At 29.8% G+C, this 24,452-nt stretch overlaps 1 protein-coding gene across 1 annotated transcript in view; it reads left to right on the top strand.

Moving 5' to 3' along the window:
• Window positions 1–633: 633 nt before the first annotated feature.
• LOC129234099 (transcription elongation factor SPT6-like) overlaps window positions 634–24,452 on the top strand; it is a 95,114-nt gene continuing 71,295 nt past the window's right edge. Inside the window, 11 exon segments of the mRNA XM_054867991.1 lie at window positions 634–847; window positions 1,277–1,325; window positions 5,552–5,668; window positions 11,081–11,188; window positions 12,380–12,453; window positions 12,652–12,777; window positions 14,432–14,504; window positions 16,051–16,132; window positions 19,717–19,816; window positions 22,329–22,418; window positions 22,511–22,597. Coding sequence (XP_054723966.1) covers window positions 5,563–5,668; window positions 11,081–11,188; window positions 12,380–12,453; window positions 12,652–12,777; window positions 14,432–14,504; window positions 16,051–16,132; window positions 19,717–19,816; window positions 22,329–22,418; window positions 22,511–22,597 — 846 coding nt within the window. The 5' untranslated portion in view covers window positions 634–847; window positions 1,277–1,325; window positions 5,552–5,562.

A 24,452-nucleotide genomic window follows, 5' to 3' on the forward strand; every position in this document is an offset into this window, starting at 1 on the left:
AGTTCCCGGCGCCCAGTGCTCGGCGCCCAATATGCGGCGCCCAATCTTCCCATTTCGGACCACTGTGAGTCAAGGCGGGTCCCTTATTGTCATTTTAGTCCCCGGGTTCCCTCCCCTCATAAACTTATAAAATTAATTTTACTCCGATTCCGAGCAGGATCCTTCCAAGAGCCAGGACCCTTTACCTACTAGTCTGACATGGCGATGGCCTCCCTTCCGTAGAATTCGTTCGTAGAAACAAGAAACCCAACAAGTAAAGTCCTATCGCAATTCGATACTAGTGATTTGATGTTATTGTGTTTTTTTTTTTTTCCTCTTTTTCTCGTCTGCCTAAAGAAGTCTTTATGGACTCCAAAAAGTTCCCTATTTAAGTTTAATATTTTTGCAATAATTAGAAACTCCTTACACTTCACAAATTTTCTCAATGGAATGGATTTGTTGAACTAATACCCATGTTCGTCGATAATTTACCTTGATGGCTTGAGGGAAATATTCATGCGCGTCATACCGCTAGCTTTATATTTTGACGACGGGTGCCTCTTCAGACTTTTCTTACCTCATTGGTGTCAACATTACAGTTTTAACTAATGAGTGGCATCATATCATTCCGTAGCCGTAGCAGAGCAGTTGAGTAAAAAATATTTTCTCGTATTTACTTGCTAGCAGGCAAAATTATAATGCCTGTAAAATACTGTAAAGGATCGAAATGAAACAAAAGTAGATGAAAAAATACCGTGCCATAATTTTCACATTGGTTTGAAAAGAAACCTTGATGCTGTCTCTCTAAGATATTTTGAATAAGACACTGCACGTAACATTTCCACAGTGATCCAATTTTTTCGTTTGTGTGCGTTTTGAGTTGATCTTTCATAGTTGTTATAATACAGTTTTTTTCCCTTCCTAAACAACATTAGAAATTATAGTTTTGTTGATGCCTGTCAATTTTAATCAAAACTGTTACATTATCATTGTACTTTAAGAAATTCTTGTTTAATACAAGCAATCACAAGGCATATCTTTTCTGCGAACACTTCTAAATTTTTCCATTTTTCAATATTTGTAAACTTTTTCTAGAAATGTAAAAAAGAAAAAGCGTGAAATTCCATGTTTTGCTTGCATAAACTTTTAACTGGATTTTACATTTCTAAAGTCTAATCATGTTTTAAAAGAGGAGGGGAGGAAGAAGGAATTTAGAAAACAACAACTGATTTATTATTTTTTATGTCTAATGTGTTCTTTTACAATATTTAATACCTTGTTTTTAATTTTTTTACAGATTTTGAGTTCATTTGGTGAACTTGTCCTATAAACTTACTGTTCTCAAGGTATGATGTCACTGAAAACAAATTGCCATGTTCTTTTGCCTGGAATCCTTAATGAAATTTATACTTTGATGTTTCTAGAAGTTTATCCTTAGCTAATTTAGTTGATGAGTAATTTAAAGGTTGTGCATTTGAAAATGTTAAATTGTATCAAAAAAAGGAGTAATGAACAGTGGTTCTCAGCCTGGGAGAAATAGAAGGGGGGGGGGACACATAGAAAAGTTTCAAAGGCGGCCTGAACGCCTAAAAAGCTTTTAAAAACAAAGAAGTAAAACCATTTATAATTTGCTATTTTTGTAATCCCATATAAATATTTTCGAGACAAACGCCTTTTCTTTAAGGTTTTTAGTGCAGTTTTCATCTACATCTTTCTGCAAATCTGGATTTTCAGCAGAAGCATACATAAAGTGTAAATACCGAACAAGGAATAGAACGTAACTTAAGAGAGGCTTTGTCAGTACAACCTCATATTATAAAAACTTATAAATGATCAACATCGGCAGCCTTTCCTTGATGTTGGGAAAGTGACTGGTATTACATTCCATCCTAATCTATAGGTTTTACAGGGGGGAAAAGGGATACTTGTTGGCTTGAGCCTGAACCTCCTAAGTTTTTAAAGTGAAGGGTGAGATATATGTAGGGGCGGGGGGGGGGGGGGGGGGTAAACAATATGGATGAGGCACTTAAAGTCATTTGTGATAGCACCAAAATTTCTGTGCACGCCTCTGAGGTCCTAGACCTAGAGCACCATAAATTAGTTCGTATATGTCCTTCGATACCTTGATTTGATGTGTTCCAATAATAGTATTATTATAAAGTTATGTGTGGTAACATCAAATTTTATGTATAAACTTCTCTCTGTTTTCTTCTAGAATACTATTTTGTTTTCTGCTATACTATCTAGCTTTAATTTCAAATTCTGATTTTACTACTTGCAGTGAGAAGCAAAGGGATCTAAGTGGACATTTTCAAGTTTTGAGTAAATCACATTTAAAGACAACGTCCTAGATAGGCTTTCATTGATTTTTTTTTCAAAATCATGCTGTACAACAGCACCTACCAGGGCTACTAGTACTGTCTCTTGCCCAATGACAGAGGAGAGTTTCCCCCACTATTTGTACTGGTCATCTCTAACATTTTAATTTTGCCATTTACATCCCTTTGCTTCTCACTGCCTCATATGCTATATGGTGATAGTAATGGGAAGGAGGCATTGGCATAGCCTAGGGGAGCAGGGCCGGATTAGGGTTGAGGGCAGGCTGGTCTACTGCCCCTTGGCCTCCACAACAAAGGGGGCCCCCGCAAAATTTTTTTTACAAAATATCCCAACTTTCACGGGTCAGCAAATTTTACATTTTTTCTCCCCTGTAAATTATAATAATAATAATATAAAAAAATAAATAACAGTAACTTCAGGATGTATTTACTATAAAGTGCTGATCGAAAATATCGGATATATACATATATATCAAAAAATTCGGATATATATCAAAGTATCGGATATTTTCGAAAATATGATGATCTTTTCGAACCCTGATTAGGGACCTCCACTCCTTCGTTGCCCCGGGGCCTCCACACTTCCAAATCTGGTCCTGTAGGGGAGGATCCATGGGGTCTGAACCCTCTCTGAAATGAGTAAGAAAATTCATAAATGAGGATGTCCTTTTTTTTTTCACAAAAAAGTTTCCTGTTCGTATACATAAGAAAACTTGAATTTGAGTCAGCGTTTCCGCTACCGTCACAATTTTCGCAAAATTCTAAAATACTATTTAAATTACAAAAATGAAGCAGGGCATTTTCGTTTTTTTCCACCACTCAAATAAGGAAAAAAGAAACACTACAGTGGAGGGGATGTGACCTCACGTCAATGTTCAAAGAGGGGTGAAGAACCTGAAGGGGGGGGGAGGGAAAGATCTGAAAAGGTTCTCCGACATAGAATATGTTGTATTGCCAATGGGATTTCAATCCTGATTAACCTGGTTAAACTTGCTGTTTTTGCTCCTCATAGCTTAACTTTGCATTTCAGTGGCAATTTTCATATCAATGTTATGAACTTGATCATGTTTTTTTTTTCTTTTTAATGTTGGGAAAAGCTTTTATGTCTGAATGTTAATATTTTGTAACATTTTTTTTTCTTCAATTTCTGAGAAGTAAAAGAAAACTATCATAACATGGATAAAAGTTGTAGTATTGCATGGGGTGTATTGTAGATCACTCAATTCGCTCCAAAGCAGAATGCTACTAAAATTGCGACTTACATCGCAGAACAGATGCCTGAGCTGCAAAACAATTCTGTTCACATGTTAGAAGAAAACTCAAGCAAATTCTCTGCAGAAATTATACAGATTTCTGTGAAATTTCTGCAGTTTCTCTGCTTCTATTTTCCAACTCAACACAGAATTTTGCACAAATTCTGCAGATTTCTATAAATTAGAAGCAAATCTGAAACTCTCAGAAATTACGATAATTCAGCGGAAAGCTCGCGAAAAATGTTGAATTCGATAAGCCATCTGCAGGAACTTTAGATTTACTTTGAACTTAGAGAAATCTGCAGAATTTGCAAAATTCTATCTTGAGTTGGAAGATATTTGTAGAAAATTCGCAGTTTCTGCAGATATTTCATATTCTAAATCTGAAAAGATTCTAATTTTTCTAGGGTTTTTGGTTTCCGTTTTCCTTATTTTTCTCAATCAATCTTCATCCACTGCACTTTCCTCCACAAAGATAAATGTATGTTTTGGAAACATACCAACATTGAAACACGTCCATCGCCGAAAATTGAGTGCCTTATTTGAGATTTCAACCTTTTTGCATCCTGAAAATATTGCAATTATTTAGAAAGTTTTGAATGTTTTATTATATGCTACCCTAACTTGACTCATTTTATTTATTATTTTAGCAATTTATTTATTTAATATTTTTATCACTCCTTCATGCCATGTGAAATAAACCAAAAAAAAAAAAAAAACGTGGTTTGGCACCAAGGTTCGGATTTTTATAAAATTTCGTATCTTTCTATGCATTTTAGAAAGCATGTAAAATATTTTTGGAAAATCTCAATCAGTTTAGGTTACACAAAAATCATAGCAACAGTAAAGTTTTAAAAACTGAAAAAAAACAAAAAAAAAAACAAAAAAAAAAAAAAAAAAAACCCTGCATGAAACGATTTTGATTTATGACTCCCGATTTGTGGAAAAGGTCACGTTGGTTGGTTGTGCATACAATGCTTGAACCACTTGCTGAACAATTTTGGTCAAATGATTTTGCGTTTCAGAACTTCGTCAAATATTCTGCTTTGGGGCTCAGCTGTACTAATAACATGTAAAAATGTTGAATCAGAACATTAAACAAGCACAATTATGTAAAAATTTACAACAAACTTCTGTTTTCAATGCAAATAATGTGAGCTCATGGATGTAAAGAGGATTTATTTAATGTCTTTGTATCTATAAGTTCAAACTCGCTTAATTTTACATTTCAACTGTGAATTTTCTTTTAACCCTAAAATATATGTCTGCAGACTTTTGAATATTTGTATTTATTGTGTTAAAATACACAATTGTTGTCTCGTATGCACCAGAAGCTATGAAAATTGATCCTCGTTTTTTACAGGTAGGGTTTAAGCTTCAAACCAGCTCTCAATTGCTGTGCGATATTATCAAAACGTGATCCATCTTTTTTAATCATTGAAAAAGAAAACAAATCTCTGAAAGCAGGATTTAGAAATTCTATGAAATTAATCAAGTTTCATTTGTTAACATTAAAATTTTATTGAGTAGGAATATTTTATTCTTTGTCTGATTAAAATTTCTTCCATGTCATTACTTTCATTTATGGAATTTATATATAGTATGGAGACCCCCAATTTGGAATCCTAAAAATTTGAAAGACCCAAAGCCCAAAACTTTTTCCTTAAATGTCTGTATATTTTTTAACTTTTAAATGTGTACAATTGTTAACGACCAACTATTAGTAGTGTAAAACACTGCTTACAGCTTATTTTTTGTGTTTCTTTGATGCCAGATGGCATGGATAATATTAGTATTTTACTGTAATATTGTAGCATCTTTTAGCATCTGCTTTTGATTTGCAATACTTCTTTTTATTTTCTCATTAACACACAATGCAAGGAATATTTTTTAAAAATCTTGAGGTATTTTAGTAAAAATCTCTTTCTATGTGTAGTGAAAAATATATATATATCTAAAAATGTACACTTGTAATTATAGCTCCAAAAAGCATGGCTGATTTTCTTGAAAGTGAAGCTGAAGAATCAGAAGATGAAATTATTAATCGAAAAAGAAAAATATCTGATGATGAAGAAGATGAGGATGAAGAAGAAGATGGTATTTGAAATTATTATTATTAAAAAAAGTACAAAGGACCTACAGAAGTTTTTATTTATTTATATTTTTTTAATGATGTCTTTACTAGTAATAAAGCTGAAAGTCTGTCTCTGCATGTCTGGGTCTCTGTATGTCGGTTACCTATGTTAAAGCCGCGCGGGTTCTGCTAGTTAGTTTATAAAGCACGAAACTGCAGTCCTCGGATGGAATTACTGAGCTGGAAGTGTATTTTATGTATTTCTGCCTTAGCCCTGGCTTGGGATGGTAACTTACTGCAAAATTAGTTAATTGTCTTAAACAATATAGATTAGTTCATTTGTTATCTAAAAGTAATTTGTAAATAATAATAATTCTTACTATTAAAGTACTAAAATGTGTAAAGTGTAAAACATTAAACAATTAGATAAAGCATTTACTTGCAGTTGGTTCTCGTTGAATTTGAAGCTATAAAACTGATTTAAAAGCTAATTTTAAAAAGCTACTTTTTTCATGTGCACCAATTCAGATAAATCATCGCTTATTTTAAGCTCAGCATAATCTTTATCACATGATTTTTTGCACTTTAACAAATTGCTGAAAGGATTTTTTCTGTCTGTGTACCATTACAATTGTTTCAAAATATTGAGCATTTTCACCTTGATTTGTTAGTTTAAAAGACAGATCAAAGTCATTTAAGCGAGTTTTTTTTCTTCTATTCTTTAAGTATAAAATATTCAGTCCTAATTAGGATACTTAAGAGAAAAGCGGTACACATTGCAAGGAGATCTCCTTGACTCAATGATGTAGCTTATTGAGAATCTTTTGCTTCTTCGTAGACTATAGCACTGATCGAGCGACATTTTTTAGGTTTTAGGGAATTCGCTTATGTACTGTACAGTGCATAAAAAATGACAAAACGTACAACTTCAAATTTTACATTTTTATTAAATTACAATGCATTGTAAAATGTTTACAGATAGTATTTATTTTGCATAAAAATGCTGTAAATTTTGTATATAGCATGGGGCTAGTGTAATCTTTTTAAATCCCTAGTTAAAACCTGAAAATCATTCCTGAGAATAGTGTCCTGAACATTCCTGTCATACTAGTTAAATCTTTGATAGTTATTTTTTTTTTTTACAAATGAAAACAACTATGCTTTTTGTTTCTTAGCCTCATTAATTGAACTTATTGTTTCTACTGATAACAAATCACAATGTTTGTGCATGTGCATCTGTTGGCAATTGACAAAACAACCTATAGGACCTAATGCTACCAAAATGGCATGGATGTTGTTTTTTTTTTCTAATACTGGGAACATGAACTTCAATGCCATTTTTTGAAAATTAAATTTATATCCCAGTTTTTAGTAAAATGTTTACGTAAATTTACTAATACAAGTTAAAAAAAAAAGCTTTGTACATACAGTAGAGTCTCGAAAATCCGAGTCTCGAAAGTTCGAGGTTTCCCTTAATCCGAGGTTTCTCACTTTTATTTTAACGTAATATTTTTAGTTGCTAAAAAATGATTTTTGATGAAATCTGAAAATAGAAATCTTTTGAAACTGTAAAACTTATTTACTACATACAGTAAATAATAAAAATACATTGAGATACTGCTTTCAACAACATCCTTTGAGTGGCACAAAATATTCAGCGACTTTTCAGGAATGGATTAAGAGATGCGTTGGAGATAATACCTTGATAGGTAAAACTGGACGTTGGTTTTGCCATTAAGAATGTATTAATATCCCTTTTGGAATACAATTGCAATAAAAAAAATATAAAAAATAGGTTCACAATTTGATGCCTCATGAGTTGCATACAAAATTTAAACCTTCAGCTAAACATTTTTGTGTTATCTAAGAGTCAAGATACATACATACACAAGCACACGCTACATACACAGGGTTCGTGCGCTCCTTACAAACTCCTGCTTTTTAAGAACAGAAAATAAGGGCCCTTACTTTGCTACTCCTGAAATTTGCTATTATCTCTTTACAAACTTTTTATTATTATTATATTTATAATAATAATAAAAAGTTTGTAAGGAGATAGTTTATTCTACAATTTATTATTCTTTATTCTACATGATCTTAAAGATTTTCTTCTATCGCCTATCCAATGCAAGTGCTTACGTTGTACCAAATTTTACTGGAATTCCGCTATTTTTTTGTCTTCAATACCGGATATCCGATTTTTTTGTTAAACTATTTTTTTTCCTCCACATCCGAATTTTCCAAATTTCTGACGATTATTTCGATAATTAATAGTAATATAACATCGTGTAGACTTGTTAAAGTACCATTCTGAAGTTTTTTTTACTTTAATAAATTCTTTTACTTGCCATTTTTAGACTTTTGATGCTTTCATTTTCACTAAAGCTATCTCTTTACATCCAATATGAAAATCAAATTTTTCTGATTTTTGATGCTAATTATGCTTTTTTGGAGGGCAAATAAATGAAATTTCTTTTTATTCCTATAAAAATCACAAAGTTAAAAATCTCAAACCAAATTCTGTGTCCTTTATGAGAGTCAAAACATTAAAATCTAAATCGCTGGTTTAATTTGATTTTTGCTTCAATTACTTCGATTGTTATTAGTAATACTTTCATTGCAAAGCTCCAAAATGCAATTCTAAAAGAATTTATTCAAATAAATTCTTTTATATGGGGTTCTTTATACTTTTAACGCGTTCACTTTGAAAATTGCAATCTCTTTGCATCTGCCATGGGTATAAGAGTTTTTGCATTTATGATACTTACTATACCTTGTGAAGAGGCAAAAAAAATTATGTTCATTTGTATTTTTATTAAAATCATTAAATTGAAAAATTAATGAATTTCATGCTCTTTAAGAGTGTCGAATGTCAGAAAGTTAAGTACGGTATCGCTGGCTGAAATTTATTTTTGTCTCAACTTCTTTTAGTGTTTTATTCCAGATATAACATCTGTAGTTGGCAAAATTTGTAATTTTTTTAAATTTAAAAAAAAAAAAAAATCAGACTTTTTTATCTAAATCATTTTTTTTTTCTAATTTTAAAATTTTGTAGATATTAATTACATGACATGAATAAACATAACAGATAAAAGAGCAACTTACTAGCTAAACAGTGGTACCACTATTTCCCAGAATTGATATTTTCATACTTTTTAGAAGAAAAATTCTTAAAATTAGTTAGTTTTTATCAGTGTAGATCTATTTTTAATCAGTGTAGAGTCACACTGAAGTTTTGAAATGGTGTACAGAACTTTGATCAATTTTGAAAATTAAAGTAATTTTTACAATTTTCAAAAGGATCCCTAATGTTTAAATGTAATTTTCTGTATTTCAATCTCGTATGAGTAACCTTATGTTTCTATGCCAAAATCAAACACAAGCTTCGCTGAAAATTGTTTGTTCTGTTTGAAGTTTGTCCTTTTGTATCCTTTAAATCTTTCAACTATTTTGATAGTTGGGAGTTATTTTGGCCCCTACTGCTTTATGTTGGCTTATTATAGCTCTTATTTTAGCAATTAGTTTATTTTTTTAAGTCTTTTTTGGTTAGGAAACTGTTAGTACGTGTTTTGTTTTTAAGAAAATAATTTTCAACCAATATCACTTATTTTTTATTAATTTTCAAAATGAAACATATTTCAATGGTTAACCCCCCCCCCCCCCTCCCTCGTATTTGAATTTGATTCCGTGACGGATCAAGTCTAAGAAGCAGTAATTACATATTTTTGCTATGTTATAAATTTAGTATGTTACATATTTTTCCCGAAAAATTTTTTAAAAATGCATCTTTTAACAAGAAACTTGTCCTTAAAAAGTAAAATGAACTCCTTAAAAACTCCTTACTTTTAATTTTCAAAGTTGAGTATGAACAGACAGCATGTACAGACATCATGACAAAACTCGTAGAAACGGATTCGGGCACAGCTAAAATGTATGTTTTGATTGCATACAAATTTGCACACATAAATACGGACGAACATGGTGAAAAACTAAAATAAAGGTTTGTTAATATGTAATTAAAAGGAAAATTTATGGTCAAATTTGAGTGATAAATTTTTTGTGAAGACACTTTTTTCTTTATGCAAGGAAGTAAAAGGTGCTTCTCCTTAGGTCGTCCGAATAGTGTCAAGTTTTAATCTGGAAGAATTTTTCGGATAATCCGAGTTTTCAGTAATCCAAGGTGACGTGAGCTTCAATTATCTCGGATTTTCGAGACTGTACTGTATTAATATTACATATCAATACGTCGTCTTGATTTTTCTCCACTACTTTAAATTTATTGAAGTTTTCTAACTTAAGCAGAACAGAAGCAATGAAACATTTTTAGCTGATTTTTTTTCAGATTCTCTTTGATCCCAAATCATTAATTTACACCTTTATTTTTTAATTTTCTTCTGAAAAAAATACATTGCTCCATTGCTCCGCATTTTTCATTTCAACAGATTCATTTCAAATGAAAGGTTTCTTTTTTTTTTTGCCACACATAAAATTAATTCCTTTGCTTCAAAGTTAAAAACTACTGAGTTAGTTAAAATTGGATTAATTAGTGTTTTGAGCTGGAATTTTTGAGATTTTCCTTGTATTCAAATCGTTAATTAGAGCTTTTTTTCTATTTCGTTAGAAAACTAGAAAATAGCTCCACATTTTATATTTTTATATCATTCGAAACAACTTTTTCTACTCCACATGCATTGAAGCTTGAAAGTGTTCAGTTAGATAAAAAAAAGAGTTATAAGGTTTTAAGCTTCTCCAATCCAAATTAATTCTAAGCTTTTTCTCTTAACTTTCTAGTTAATAGGGCTTCTAAAATCTTCATGGTCTTTATTAAAGGATATTTTTATATGCTTAAGTAAAACAGGTTTTGTCTAGTTGAAGGTTTTATGCAAATTCTGTAGTTAATAGATTTTCCGTAAAATAAAAAATCTTGAAAATATCAGAACAACAATAAACTGGTTCATATGAAATAGAAATGTTCAAAATTTTATGTTCGCTGGCAATAGAAGCTTACAGAGAAAAAATCAACAAAAGTTATATTTTTCTTTTATTCTTTATCTTTAGTAAATTTTTCTCAATTTCTTTGAAATATTTTTCTGTCTGAGTCTGTTAATGTATTTTTGGAAAAATGTTTATCATTATTATTAGTATTTTAAATTTAATTTCTTGTCATGGAAAGTTAAGTGAACATTTTTATCCCACTTGAATAGTCAGATATGTCTAGTAGCTTAGAAGTTCGCAATAAAAAGTATGAATATGAAAGTTTCTTATAATCTTTTCCTTATCTAATGCTTTCCTTCCTTTGGAAATTCAAGAAATGAATGGTAATTTTCATATATGTTTACAATTTATTTTTTTTACAACTAATACATTTAAATACAACTCATTTAATTAAATTTCCAAATGTACTAAATTTTAACTGCTTTGTTGATTTTAATTAGATGATGAAAAATTAAGAGAAGAAATGAAAGACTTAATCAATGACGAAGAAGAGGAAGAAGAGAAAGATTCAGATGAAGAGATAGTTCGAAAAAAGAAAAAACGTCATGGTTAGTTTAGACATTTTAAAATGTTCTGTGTTCAGTATTTTTTAAATTTTATTTCTGGAAACCTGCACATAAGTTTTTTTCTAAAGTAAAAAAATTAACTCATTCACAAAAAAAAGTGTATTTTTTAAAATTGGAATATTTATGCCATTTGCAACAAAATTTACTGTTGAATTCATTAATTAATACAAAAATCGTAAGAATATTTTGTTGTATTTTAATTCATTGATTTGCTTTTTTCCTTCACATGTGGAATTTGTGTTCATATAATTTCTGCACATAGCTAAAACAATTGTGTTGCAATCTTTTTTTTCAAAAAATGATTGTTTAAAGTAAAAAGTTCTTAAAATATTTGAAATATGTATTAAGTTAGTTTTTGTGTGATTTAGCGTAAAAAATAGTTATAAAACAATGTGCACTTACTTATACAGTGAAACCCCGATTTTACGTTTCTCAAGGGACTGGGTTAAAAAACGTCTGATACGGAAAAATGTAAACTATGGGAAATACATAGCAGCAAAATTGATGAAGGAACCTGATGAAAAAAATGTTAAATGCGGGGAAAACATAGATTCAGAGGACATAAAATCAGGGTTTCAATGTATACTTCACTGCCAACTCTCCGGGGAAAAAATTCATTTGTTGTTATTACTATTTTTCACGGATTTGGGATGCAGGTTCAAGTTGACACAAATTTATATCTTCCCTTGATGGTTACTGTTTGTCTAACGTGAGATTTAAGGTTTTCGGAAGCAGAAATCAAAACTCTTTCCACAGATTCTCAGTTGGTGCCACTATTAAAATATCCACATGGTGACTTTTTTTCATTCTCTAAGCCCCCCCCCCCACCTCCATCACTGATTTTGGCATTAGATCAGTTGCCATTTGTCTTGTCATCAGTGAGTGAACAAGTTTATTGAAAGTTAATTTTTGTTGACTTGAACATAATGCATCAGTGGAAATTACTTCTTTTACTAACATTTCAGTACTTTTTATCCTACTGAAATGGATTTTTTTTATAAAAATATTGGAGAAATTTTCTTAAACATTTAAGGACCTTTAGTAATGTAATCAGATTGAAAAAAGTTTTAAAGAAAAATCCAATTTTTTGGAAACAAACAAATGTTGAACAAAAAGTGCATTACATGTTAGAGTTTGAGAAGCTTTACATTTTATTTCTCTTTCTTGGTTTAGAAGAACTTGATGATGAGTTTGAGGATGATGACTATGATTTGATTGAAGAAAATTTAGGTGTTAAAGTTCAGCGAGTGAGTATAATTGTTCATATGTTTGTTTTAAGGATTGAAATGTTTATACAGTTAAATTGTTGACTGAAAAATAAAGCAATTTTAAGTAACTATTTTGAGCTTGTTAAAAAGAGAAAAACCTTTTTTCTGCTCTTTAAATAAAGTGAAAATTGTAGTCATTCCGAATGATGTATTGAAATTTGAATTTAATTTATGTAGAAGAAAAAATTCAAGCGTCTTAAACGAATTGAAGATGAAGAAAGTGATGATGAGGCTGAAGATAGTGGAAAAGGTGTTGATGACAGGGAAGCAATTGCAAATGAATTGTTTGAAGGTGATGATGTTGTAAGTAGCTTTTATAAGACTTAAAACAGTTTTTTTTGTATTTAATTATTACTTTTGTTAAAGAGATTTGTGAGCTTCATGTTCCATTAACTTTTATTGAACTGTTTTTATCATTTATTTGTTTATCTTTTCCAAAGTAACTTTAAGAGTTTTATTTTTTTTATTTTTTTTTCCAAAACATTATTTATTATTAATTTCCATAATCATTGTTATGGAATGAATGATGTTTTGAAATACTTCAAAGAGAAAAAATAAATGAATAAATGAATCAGATTAATGCATTTAGCTAATGTGTAGTAAATAATAAGAAATTTAGCAAAATATTATAGTTCTGATCAAAATCTGTTTTTCTCTTAGTATCTGATGTAACTATCATTCAACCCACTAATTATATCCCATTTTTACTTTCTTCTATGGCTAATATATAGAAGAAAGTATTGGATTCGTGCAAATTTTCGAATTTCAAATTTTGACGGATTCGAACGTTTTGAGGTGTGCTAAGTCCATTTCGACTATTTTTGGAAAAGGTCTGTGTGTGTGTGTCACGTCTGTGTGTGATCAGTTTTTTGTGGTCACTCTACAGCAAAAACTACCACATGAAATCGAACGAAATTTGGTACACATATGTGCCCCTATGCGAACTTGTGCCCATTGGTTTTTGGCGCGAATTCCTCCAAGGGGGGTGGAGCAATGGGACATTTTTTGAGTTACGTGTACTTGCTATTCCTCAGGAAGTAACTGGCGGAATCAAACAAAATTTGGTCCATATGTTGCCATTAACAGGAACAGGTGCTGATTCAATTTTGGTGTCAATAACTCAAATGGGGGTTGAGCTATAGAACGTTTTTTGTCGTCAATTGTGACTGCTGTATCTCAAGAAATAATGAACAGAATGAAAGAAAAATTTATCGGCAAGTAGCCCTTAGTGGGTAGAAGAGCTGATTTTATTTTGGTGTTAACAGCTAAAAAGGGGGTAGCGCAATCACCCATTCTTTTTTCCATTGTGAGTGCCCTATCTCAAAAAGTAATGCTACGTTCTGGTTGAAATTTGGAATATATGTGAATCCATATGTAAAGAGGCTTTGGTTCAATTTTGACGCCAATCGCTCCAAGAGGTGTTGATTTTTTTTTTGCGAATAAAAATAGCTTTGCTAATGCAACAATAAGAAAGATAAATCGTAATAGATTGTCCTCTGCGTATTTCACGTGATTTTAATTGTATGGAAATGATCAGAAATATTATCTCGATGATTTAAAATGTTTAACTGTTGCCATCTTATGTTTGTTAACAAATAAAATATTTGTAATTAATTCAAGCAAGGCTTTTAAAATAACTTTCAATTTTCGCTCTTTGCTTTGCTTTTGTAATAATTCAGACATTGGGATGGTCGTCAAGGTTTTGCATGCGTAATTTTGTTTTTGTTGGGAATATTGCTTCCTCGTCAAGGGGAGGGATCAGGAAAAAAAAGAAAAATATAGAAGAAAGTTTCGTGATGGCCACAACATACTAGTTTGTCATTGTTCTTAACTGCTTTTCTAGTAGAATCTACTTTTAATACTTGTTCACTTAAAAAAAATGAGATAAACAATTTCAATATATACTTTATATAATCTGTAGTATTTTCAATGCTTTAGAACTCTTGTTTATTTCAAGGAAGGGGATGAAACTTCTCGTCCGGCCGTTGAAGACACACTTGGAGCTTTGGAAGAATCTGAAGGAGAATCAGGTAATTTGTTTTAAATTTCATTATACAGTTAAACCTCATTAATTTGAACACTCTTAATATGAATTAATGCTAAGACAAATTACATTTGATCTTCGTCCTGCTGCTTGTTTGTTTTTTGAATACTTTTGAATAGATTTTAAAAGTCCCTTTGAGTTTGTTTTAATGAGGTTTGACCGTATTGTGCTTTTTTCCACAATTTTTACTAGTTTTGATGAAATAACAAAAGGTTTATCTGAACATTTCTTGTTTGCTTTGTTCCAATTTTATTAAAACAGTATATAAATATTATAACAAAAAAGCTTAAAATACCTCCTGAGATGCACATATGGGCATCAACTATAACAAGATTCAATGTTTAAAGGAAGTGTTTTGTATTAATTCACCACCTTTGCATAAAACATCCAGAGAATACTTAAAATTTTTGTGTTGTTGTGAAATATCTTACAATACTGACTGAAGGGGATACAACATTATTTAAGGCCAATAATATGGCAATCAATTACGTGAATACAGTTCTTTCAAGGATGCTTTGAAGCAGTTCTGCTGCTTCCTATTACAAAACTGCTTAGTTTGATAATTCAATATTAAAACATGAGTTCTGAGAGAATTTTACAGCAAAGATTTGCAATGGCTTCATTAAAAATAAACTAATGTAATAAAACTCCTTTATCCTGACCATTTCTGCACATTTGTATGGAAAAGGAAGACTTCAAAGAAGTATTATGGAAAGAATTTCGGAATATTAAAATGCTTTGTTTGAGAATGAAAAGAACAGTGATCATTTTTTAGAAATTTCATTAAAAAAATCAATAAATAAATACAATAATAATAATAAAAACAAGTATTGTTGACCTGCTTAAACAAATGTAGTTGGTTCCAGCGCATATTATTCGTTTATTCAGGGGAATGTTCTTTACTTTACCTGTTCGATAATATTTGCCTTAAAACAAAATAATAAATCAGTAGCTACTTAATGGATGTAATTATTATTAGTGGCAAAAAGGTTTAATGATAAGGTTAATAAAACAACAAAATAACACAATAATTAAAATGTAAATATATGTATTCAAAGCACATATAGATATAACAAAAACTTATAGTTTGAATTACAAAATTTACCACCATGTCAATATTTTTTGACAAAATCAATAATAGTGGGTTGCTTGGTCTAAGTGTTTTGAGAAAACTTGTGTGGCTCTTTTTCCGATCTAGATAGCACATTATAATTCCCATTTTGTTTTTCAGATTGCCTTAGTATGAATAATTACACTGTTGCTGATTAGATTAAAATATGCAAAATAAATATATTTTAATCTAATTTGCAACACTTCTGATCCCTTTTGATTTTCACCAAAGCTTATTTCATCTAATTTTGAATTGATAAAACAATTGAATTAATCCTTTTTTTTTAAAGTTATTAAAATTTGTGTGTGAAAGATAGAATTTAATCTTGAGAATACAGTAACTTTTTTTTCTAAACATTGAAACAGAATCTTAAAACCTTTTTCTGAGTTTGAATTTTTAATTAATAGTTGTCATTTTTCAGATGAATCTGATTTTATTGTGGACGACGATGGACAGCCAATTACAAAAGGGAAAAAGAAAAGACACATTAAATATACTGATGCGTGAGTTTTTTGATTTTTTTTTTAAACATCTTCATTTACTATAAGTTTCATTTTAAAAATATTGGTCAGTTTTTTTTTTGAATTAAAATCTGAGGGCATAGAATGGGCAGGAAAATATAAAAAATATATTAATTCTTATATGAATGAGTGTTTTTGATTTAAACGTTAATGAAGTTAAAATAAAATGTGTTATTTATGTAAGTAGTTTGTGAAATGAGAAAAACCTCAGGAGATGACGGTGGTTGCATTGGTTCAACCATAGCAAATGTTATTAATACAATGGGACTGATGATAATTAAATAAGTTGAATGAATTGAATGAGTTTTAGAAAAGTGGATAACATATTTTCCCACTAATCAATCAATAACTTTTGTGCTTAAAATTTGTAACAAAATTGGTCCAAAGTTTCCTCTAGAACAGCGGTTCTTAACCCATGGTTTGTGAACCTCTGTGGGTTCGCGAGAGGTTTTCAGGGGGTCCGCGAAAAAAATCTTGTAATGGCGGAGTTTTAACGTGCCTGTTTCTGATCAAGTTTTATGTTCAAGCTGTTTTAAGCAAATTTTCTCCTTTTTTATTCATTTGTCTCTCGTGCATTTGATACTCTTAGCATGAAAATATTTGCATAATTCCTGACATATTTTACATTTAAATAATTTAGTCTGTCTTTGTGAAGTGCCGGTTTTAGCGCTTTCATTGAGAATGATAGCCCTCAAGCCATCCTGAAAAAGCTCTACTTATGAATACAATGTCTGCAGATGAAAGAATTTGAAAGCATTCATTTCCTCAGAAATATATCAGAAAGATTGATTCAAGTTGATGAAAACATTAATTACTATAGAAAATTTTTGTGGGGGAAAGTTTGGGGGTATGAGGTTTACTCAGTAAAAAAATAAGGAATTGCAATTTAATTAGTGCTATATGTAAATAAGGAATTCATGAAATTTGTATAGAAAACTTCTCTTGTATTAATTGAGCATAAAAATATTTGTTTCCTTAAAAATTACCTTTCGTGTAAAAATTAGAGTGAATGATATGTATATTGAAAATAGACACTTCTATTATTTTCATTATATGCATTTTACTCCGCGCTGATAGCATAATTACAAGAAAATTTTTCAACAATCAAACGATTAATGTGTGCATTACATCTTTGTCAACCAGCTAGACTCATAGTCCTTTTAAAGAAGACAAATCTAGAGATCTTTCTCATTTTACTGTAAGAAAAAAGATCATTTAGTTAATCTGAGACAGTTCCCAGAAAGGTATTTTTCCATTTTGTAAATATCATCCTTTAATTGACTTCTGATTTAGTAATAATTTTGATAAGTGTTCCCTTGTGTCAGAAAAACTTGAGCCAATCTTTGAACCTCTTTGTTCCCCAAATATCCCCTTTTCCAAATTTTTTCAAAGTTGATTGAAGCTCCACACAGAATAATCACTGTTTATTGTTTGGTGAATTCATTTTGTATTTTTTTTAACGACCATTTTAGTTGGTAGTAATATTTGTAATTCTATATTTTGCAATTATGTTTTTGTTCTTGTTATAAACTATGGAGCAACATCAAACTAAAAAAATCTCCTAAATTTTATTGTCTGTGTGTGTGTGTTTGTCGTGCTCGTTTTTCTTTTTTTTTTTGCTTGCTTGTTACTTATTACCTAGTACCCAAGGGGTTCTCCAATTTCTTTCGGAGTTTGTACGGGGTTTGCAACAGGGTTGTTTGGTTTAAACCACGTTGGTTTAAACCAATTGGTTTTTTTTAAAAAAAACCATGCGGTTTTTTTAAGAAATGTTTTTTTTTTAAAGCCAAAAAAAAAAAAAAATCCATTTTACAAGTTTACATTGATTTTCCCACATATATTGAAAAATGTAAAATTCCATTTATGCTATGTTCCTAGCTAAGTTGCAGAGATAAATAGTAAAATTGCAAAGTTGCTCCTTCAAAATGTATTACAAGCTTTAATCGAAAAAAAATGTTAATACATTTTTTATTTCATATATGTGCCATAAAGCAGATTTCAGTCAATTTCCATCATTATGCTTAATTTGCATGATTACTTAAGATTTACTAAGGATTGAATCTTTTATTGTAGATGCAATCTATTATATTGCTCACTCCTGCTGCAGGGGTGTGACATTTTTGCCCATTTATTTGCACTTTCCTGGAATTTTAACTTTGACTTGTAAGGTAATCAACAGTCTAACTTAATTGTTTGCACCTAAAAATTAAGATTTGTTCTGCAGGTGAACACAAATAATATTTTTTGAATCAAATTAAAAAAAAAAAAGTTTATACTTCATATTATGATACATAATAAGTTCCTTATATTATAATGTAGAAAGATTAAAAGACAAATTTTTAAATTTCCAGAACAAAATGTAAATGTATGTGTAAAAATTTATTGAGAAATATATAAATCTTCACATATAAACTATAGTCTCCATTGGTGGGGTTTTTTTTTTTGGATTCTGTGTGCTCAAAAGATTTTGATTGGCTATACACCTATGCTGCTTTATGACTATTGGGTGCAGATAATTCTTAGTTTTTTTTCCGCCCTTTTGTTCATTGAAAGCAGAAAGCTATTTGAATTATTTAATTTAGTTACAAGATTTTGTTCTTATCTCTTTAATTAATCAAGAAGGTATAATGTGACTATTGAATAACTGTTAATTACATGGAACCTTAATTACCTTCCGAAAATTAATTGTTTTTCTCGCAAATAGTATTTAAACCAAAAAAAAAAAAAAAATGGTTTAAACCAAAAAAACCTGGTTTAAACCAAAAAACCCGGGTTTTTTTGGTTTTTTTGAAAAAACCTGGTTTTTTTACCAACCCTGGTTTGCAAGAGGGAAAAGGTTGAGAACTGCTGCTCTAGAATAAAAAATTTCGTATTTGTAAGGCAAAATACTTTTGCATTTTTTCTTAATCTGCTTTGGATTACATAGTTTTAATGTTTTTCTCTTCTTCTTGTGATGTTTATTTTGAAATAATTATTGAATTTTGATAAAAAAAATATTTTTAAAATATCAAAAAAAAGACTATAAAAGTACTCTTAACTGTAAAGTAAAACTATAAAAATTTTAAAAAACTATAAAAGTACTTAAGTTTTAACTATAAAAGTACTCTTTTGAATGGAAAGGCCACCAGAGATGTTTACATCTTTGCTAGTTTGAAGAAAATGTACCTCCATTCAATTGTGATTTAAAATAAAATGCATAATTTTTCAAAAAAAACAAGGGTTAAAAGTAAGCATTATGAATAATCTGCAATCTCTCTATTGGTTTTGTTGAAAAATCAATTTTAAATAGCTTTACTTAAATAGAAAATTTTCTTATGATATAAATAAGGTGCAATAATCACTCCAAAAATAAAATGTTTAAGATTTTCTCTTTATTTGTACTTACATTATGGAAAGTATTATTCATTTATCTTTTGATAAAGAAAACATTTAGAATAAATTCTGTGTCTTCTTTTCAGAAGTTTATTACCTTATTGTGCATATAAAAAATTTTCTTTTAAGCTTTCTTTCTTTTTTTTTTTTGTTGTTGTTGACTGTTCTAATTTTAAATACTTATTCATTTATAGAGCTCTACAAGAAGCCCAAGAAATTTTTGGTGTGGACTTTGATTATAATGATTTTGTGCAAGAAGGCGATGAGTACGAAGAAGAAGAAATGGAAGAAGAGGTAATTGTTTTTTGTACTATTCATTTTATGCAGAATATGTGTTTTTCATGTCTAGTGTTTATGAAGAAGACAGGAAAACTAGAAAAATACATTAAACATAACAAATGGCCTATGTTGTTTGACTACCCCTTTTAACCCTAGCATTTCTTTGTGAACATAAAACCTAGCATTTTCTTTGTGAAAGTTTATTGGTTTCTGCTTTGAAAACTGTCACCAAAATAATGTGCTCAGAAATGTATAACATTGGCATTCTAATGCTTTTTAGCCTACTTTCCCAATAAAAGTTAGAGAAAGATGAAAAAAGCATGAAAGAAGGCTTAATGCATCTTAAAAATATTACAAAAAAACAAAAAAAGTCAAAAAAGAAAAAAAAAAACATAATTAAATAAATATCGACAAATTAAAAATGGGAAAGTAGGGTATTGAGATGGGGGAAAATGTCTTTCGGTCTGTCTGTCCCTTCCCCCAATAACTTTTGAGTAAATAGTCCAACTCGATTTTTTTTTGTGCAAAAGATCTCAGCGATGACACCTCATTCCTATATTTATTTTTTTTATTAGAACTATTTTTTGTTCAATTTTGAACAGTTCAAAAAAACTTAACATTAGTGCCTATGGGGAAACTCAAGGCAATTCCAAACTGTGAGGCGAATTTGCTTCAAACTTTGTAGGAAAAAGCTTTTGATGAAAAACCTGTATATAAAATATCTTTTTGATTCGTTCTATTTTGAACAGTTCAAATACCATAACATTAGCGCCTACGAGGAAACTGAAAATCAATGCAGATTCCGTACTTGAAGGCGGATTTACTTCAATCAAATTTTGTTGGAAATAGCTCTTGACGACGAACTCCAGACTCCGACTCCTGTGCCCGACAATCAGTCGGACGACTCCCCGACTTTGACTCCGACTTCGAAGCTTTGGCAAAAATTTATACACAGAGGACAAATGACTGATGCTTACTATGATGCTTACTATGCCTTGTGAAGAGGCAAATAAATTAGGTTCATTTGTATTTTTATTAAAATCATTTAATTGAAAAGGTTTTAACGAAATTCATGCTCTTTAAGAGTGTCGAATGTCAGAAAGTTAAGTACGGGATTGCTGGCTGAAATTAATTTTTGTTTCAACTTCTTTAAATGTTTTAATACATATGTAACATCTGTAGTTGGCAAGGTTTGTGATTTTTTTTTATTTCAAAAAAAAAAAAAAAAAGAATTGAAGTCTTTTATTTAAATCAGTTTTTTAAATTTTAGGTTAAAAAATTAAGTTAAATTTTAAAAACTTGTAGATGTTAATTACACTTGGTGTGAGTAAACATAACATATACAATAGATGAAAGAGCAACTTAATAGCTAAACAGTGGTACCACTATTTCCTAGAATTATAGTTTTTCATACTTTTTAGAAGAAAAATTCTTAAAATTTGTCAGTTTTCTATGTTTATCAGCCTAGAGTCACACAAAAGTTTTGAAATGATCTACAAAATTTTGATCTATTTTGAAAATTAAAATAATTTGTACAACTTTTTTCTAGTGGATCTCTCTCTCCCTAATATTTAAATTGAATTTTCTTTATTTCAATCTCGTATGAATAACCTTGTGTTTCTTTTCCAAAATCAAACACATGCTTAGCCAAAAATTGTTTGTTGTATTTGAAGTTTGTCCTTTTATGTCCTGTAAATATTTCAATTATTTTGATTGTTGGAAGTTATTTTGGCCTCTATTATTTTCAGTGGGCTTATTATAGTTCTTATTGTACCAATTTATATTATTTTTTAAAGTCTGTTTTTTTTTTGGTTAGGATATTGTTAGTACCTGTTTTGTTTTTGAGAAAATACTAATTTTCAATCAATATCACTTATTTTTTATTCATTTTCCAAATAAAACATATTTCAACGCTTACCCCACCCCCCATCCTTGTATTTGAATTTGACTTCAAGACGCCTCAAGTTTAACCAGCAAATGCATATTTTACGTGCAATTTAGTATGTTGGTGCATTCAATGTATTGTATGAAAGCAAAAATAAATAATATTAGAGTTTTACACATTTTTTCTGAAATTCATTTTAAAAAATGCATCTTTAAACAAGAAACTAGTCCTTAAAAAGTAAAATGAACTCCTTAAAAACTCCTTACTTTTAATTTTAAAAGTTGAGTATGAACCCTGAATGTATCAAATTATCATCAAGGTGGTTTTTATAAATGGTTGCGAGGGCAGCAATCTTGAACCCCACTTGAGAAAATATTCTCAATTGAACATGCAGAACAATCTTATAAACAGGAACTGCACATTTCATTGTACACTGTTAACTCAATAGTATTGCCTTATTAAATAAGCAAATACTATTAGTTAAGTTTTATGTACACTCATTCCCTTGTGTTTGTGGGTTGAGTGTTAGGCTTGAAATAGGCTTGTATGCTGTGTCTAGTTTCTTGATAGTTTGTGCTTTACTTGTGTATATTATTCATTTTATTCATCATTCTTATTTTCATGTTTTTTTTCTGTCCAAAGTATGAGGATGAAGAAGAGGAGGAAGGTGTTGAAAGACCAAAAGCAAAGAAACAGTCTAGGAAAAAGATTTCAAAAAAGAGTATTTTTGATGTATGTGCATTATTTGTTTCGATCCTGAATTTTAGAAGACTGAAAATTGAAAATATGTTTTGAATAAATTACATGCAACAAAACTTTTCTAGGTTTATGAACCTGTTGAACTGGAAAGAAGTCATCTGACAGATGCTGATGTAGTTATAAGAGCTGCAGATATACCTGAAAGATTTCAAGTTAGTTTCATCTAATTTTTTTTTTTACAATTTATACATTTCTATATATATATATATATATATATATATATATATATATATATATATATATATATATATATATATATATATATATATATATATATATATATTTTATTTCTGGAATTTGAAACTATGGTTTCACAAGTAAAAAGGGTTCATAAGGAGAAAGAAAAAAATCAACATATGTTTGGCTTCATACTTTGCTTAAAAGTGCTTCATTTTGGTTTTTATTTTTTAAAGGCTTCTAAGAGTATTTAATTTTACCTAAAAGTGCTTAATTTTTATTGTATGCTAAAAAATTCGAAAGCATTCTTTCCAGTACACAATATACATAAAATTTAAATGATTTAATGGATTTTAGAAAACTGAAAAGAAGGTACAATCTACCCAAATCATTAAAGCAAAAAATCACTCGTCGTACTTACATCATGTCTCTTTGCATAGAATAAGCATGTAGACGATTTTAGTATAATGTTATAGCTTTGCCATCCAGGCATTGCTGTGCATGTTGTTTGGAAGAAATAACAAAGACTGCTAGTAAGCTAAAGTAAAAGTAATGTTTATTAGATGATTTTTTTTTCATATTTATTACTCTAATATGTTTTTGAGTGACTTAAAGTTGCATTTAATCATATAGGTATGCATCATTATTAGACAAGCAGTGTTAAGTTAGCACAGGTTTTCTTTAGTTATTCATGCTTTTAAACATTTCTTTTTCCTTTGAAAGGGAGGGGGGACATTTTAATTTTGTTTTTTTGTTTAAGATGTGAAATGTCCCCTCCCCATTTACCAGGGGATGGGAGATATTTTTTGATGAAGGACCATCCACACTACAGGTGAACTATTGAAGGGCCAAATGCACACCTGTCATTTAGGGGGGACAGGAGAGGGCAGTTGTCCCCCTTCCCCCTCATTTGAGAAATTAATGTCTTTGCGTATGAGTTGGCATCATTTTTAATATTTTCCCATACAATTAGCATTGAGTATATATCATTTGCCCTTCCAGAAAAATTCAAAATGACAGCCTCGGCTGCATGTCCCAGTATTTATTAATTAATATATGAAACGTTTATATGTATTAATTCAAATATTAAGTATCTTTTATCAAATAAATTATATTAAGAAAAAAATTTAACTATTAAAACATGCGACTGAAAAAATATTGCATGCACATGATTTAGAGTTAAAAGGTAAGCCTGCTTTAATGCAGAAAATGTTTCTAGTGTCAAAATGTTTGATGCCTGGCAGCTTTTCTAATGTTGTTTAGCCATCGGAGGCTTAAAACTTTGCATGTATTGAAAAAGGGTTATGTTAGTGTAATATTTTTGCAATTTTGCACTTCAATAATGTTGAAATTTATCTTTTTTTTATGTAGGAAATTAAAGGTTGTATCCAACAGTAATATTTTTATGAATTTAAATATTCCAACCCATTATTATCAAACCCAATGATGCAAAACCAGACTTATTTTCTTAAAAATCCCTTGTCAAAAGACATTTTTAATAGTTTTCTGTAAACAAAATGATTGTTATAATAAAAATAACATTTGGTGCCATAAAAAGAAAGGTCTAGAAAAGACATTTTGACAGCTAAACTAAAAAAATTACATTTTATTCAATACTAAAAAATTAAGTTAAAAAATAATCTAAGTAAAACTATTGCAATGCAAAGACATTATCCGGATATCACATGAATACCAAACCAAATGATGAGTTAAAAAAAAAAGTAATTATGATAACCAAATTTCAAATAACATTGTATACCTAAAAATTCAGTGAAATACAGTGACATCAAAATTATCAATTGGATGGCTGAAACTAAATTTTGTGTACTA

This window comes from Uloborus diversus, chromosome 1, assembly GCF_026930045.1.
Source record: "Uloborus diversus isolate 005 chromosome 1, Udiv.v.3.1, whole genome shotgun sequence".
In the NCBI taxonomy this organism is placed as follows: Eukaryota; Metazoa; Arthropoda; class Arachnida; order Araneae; family Uloboridae; genus Uloborus; species Uloborus diversus.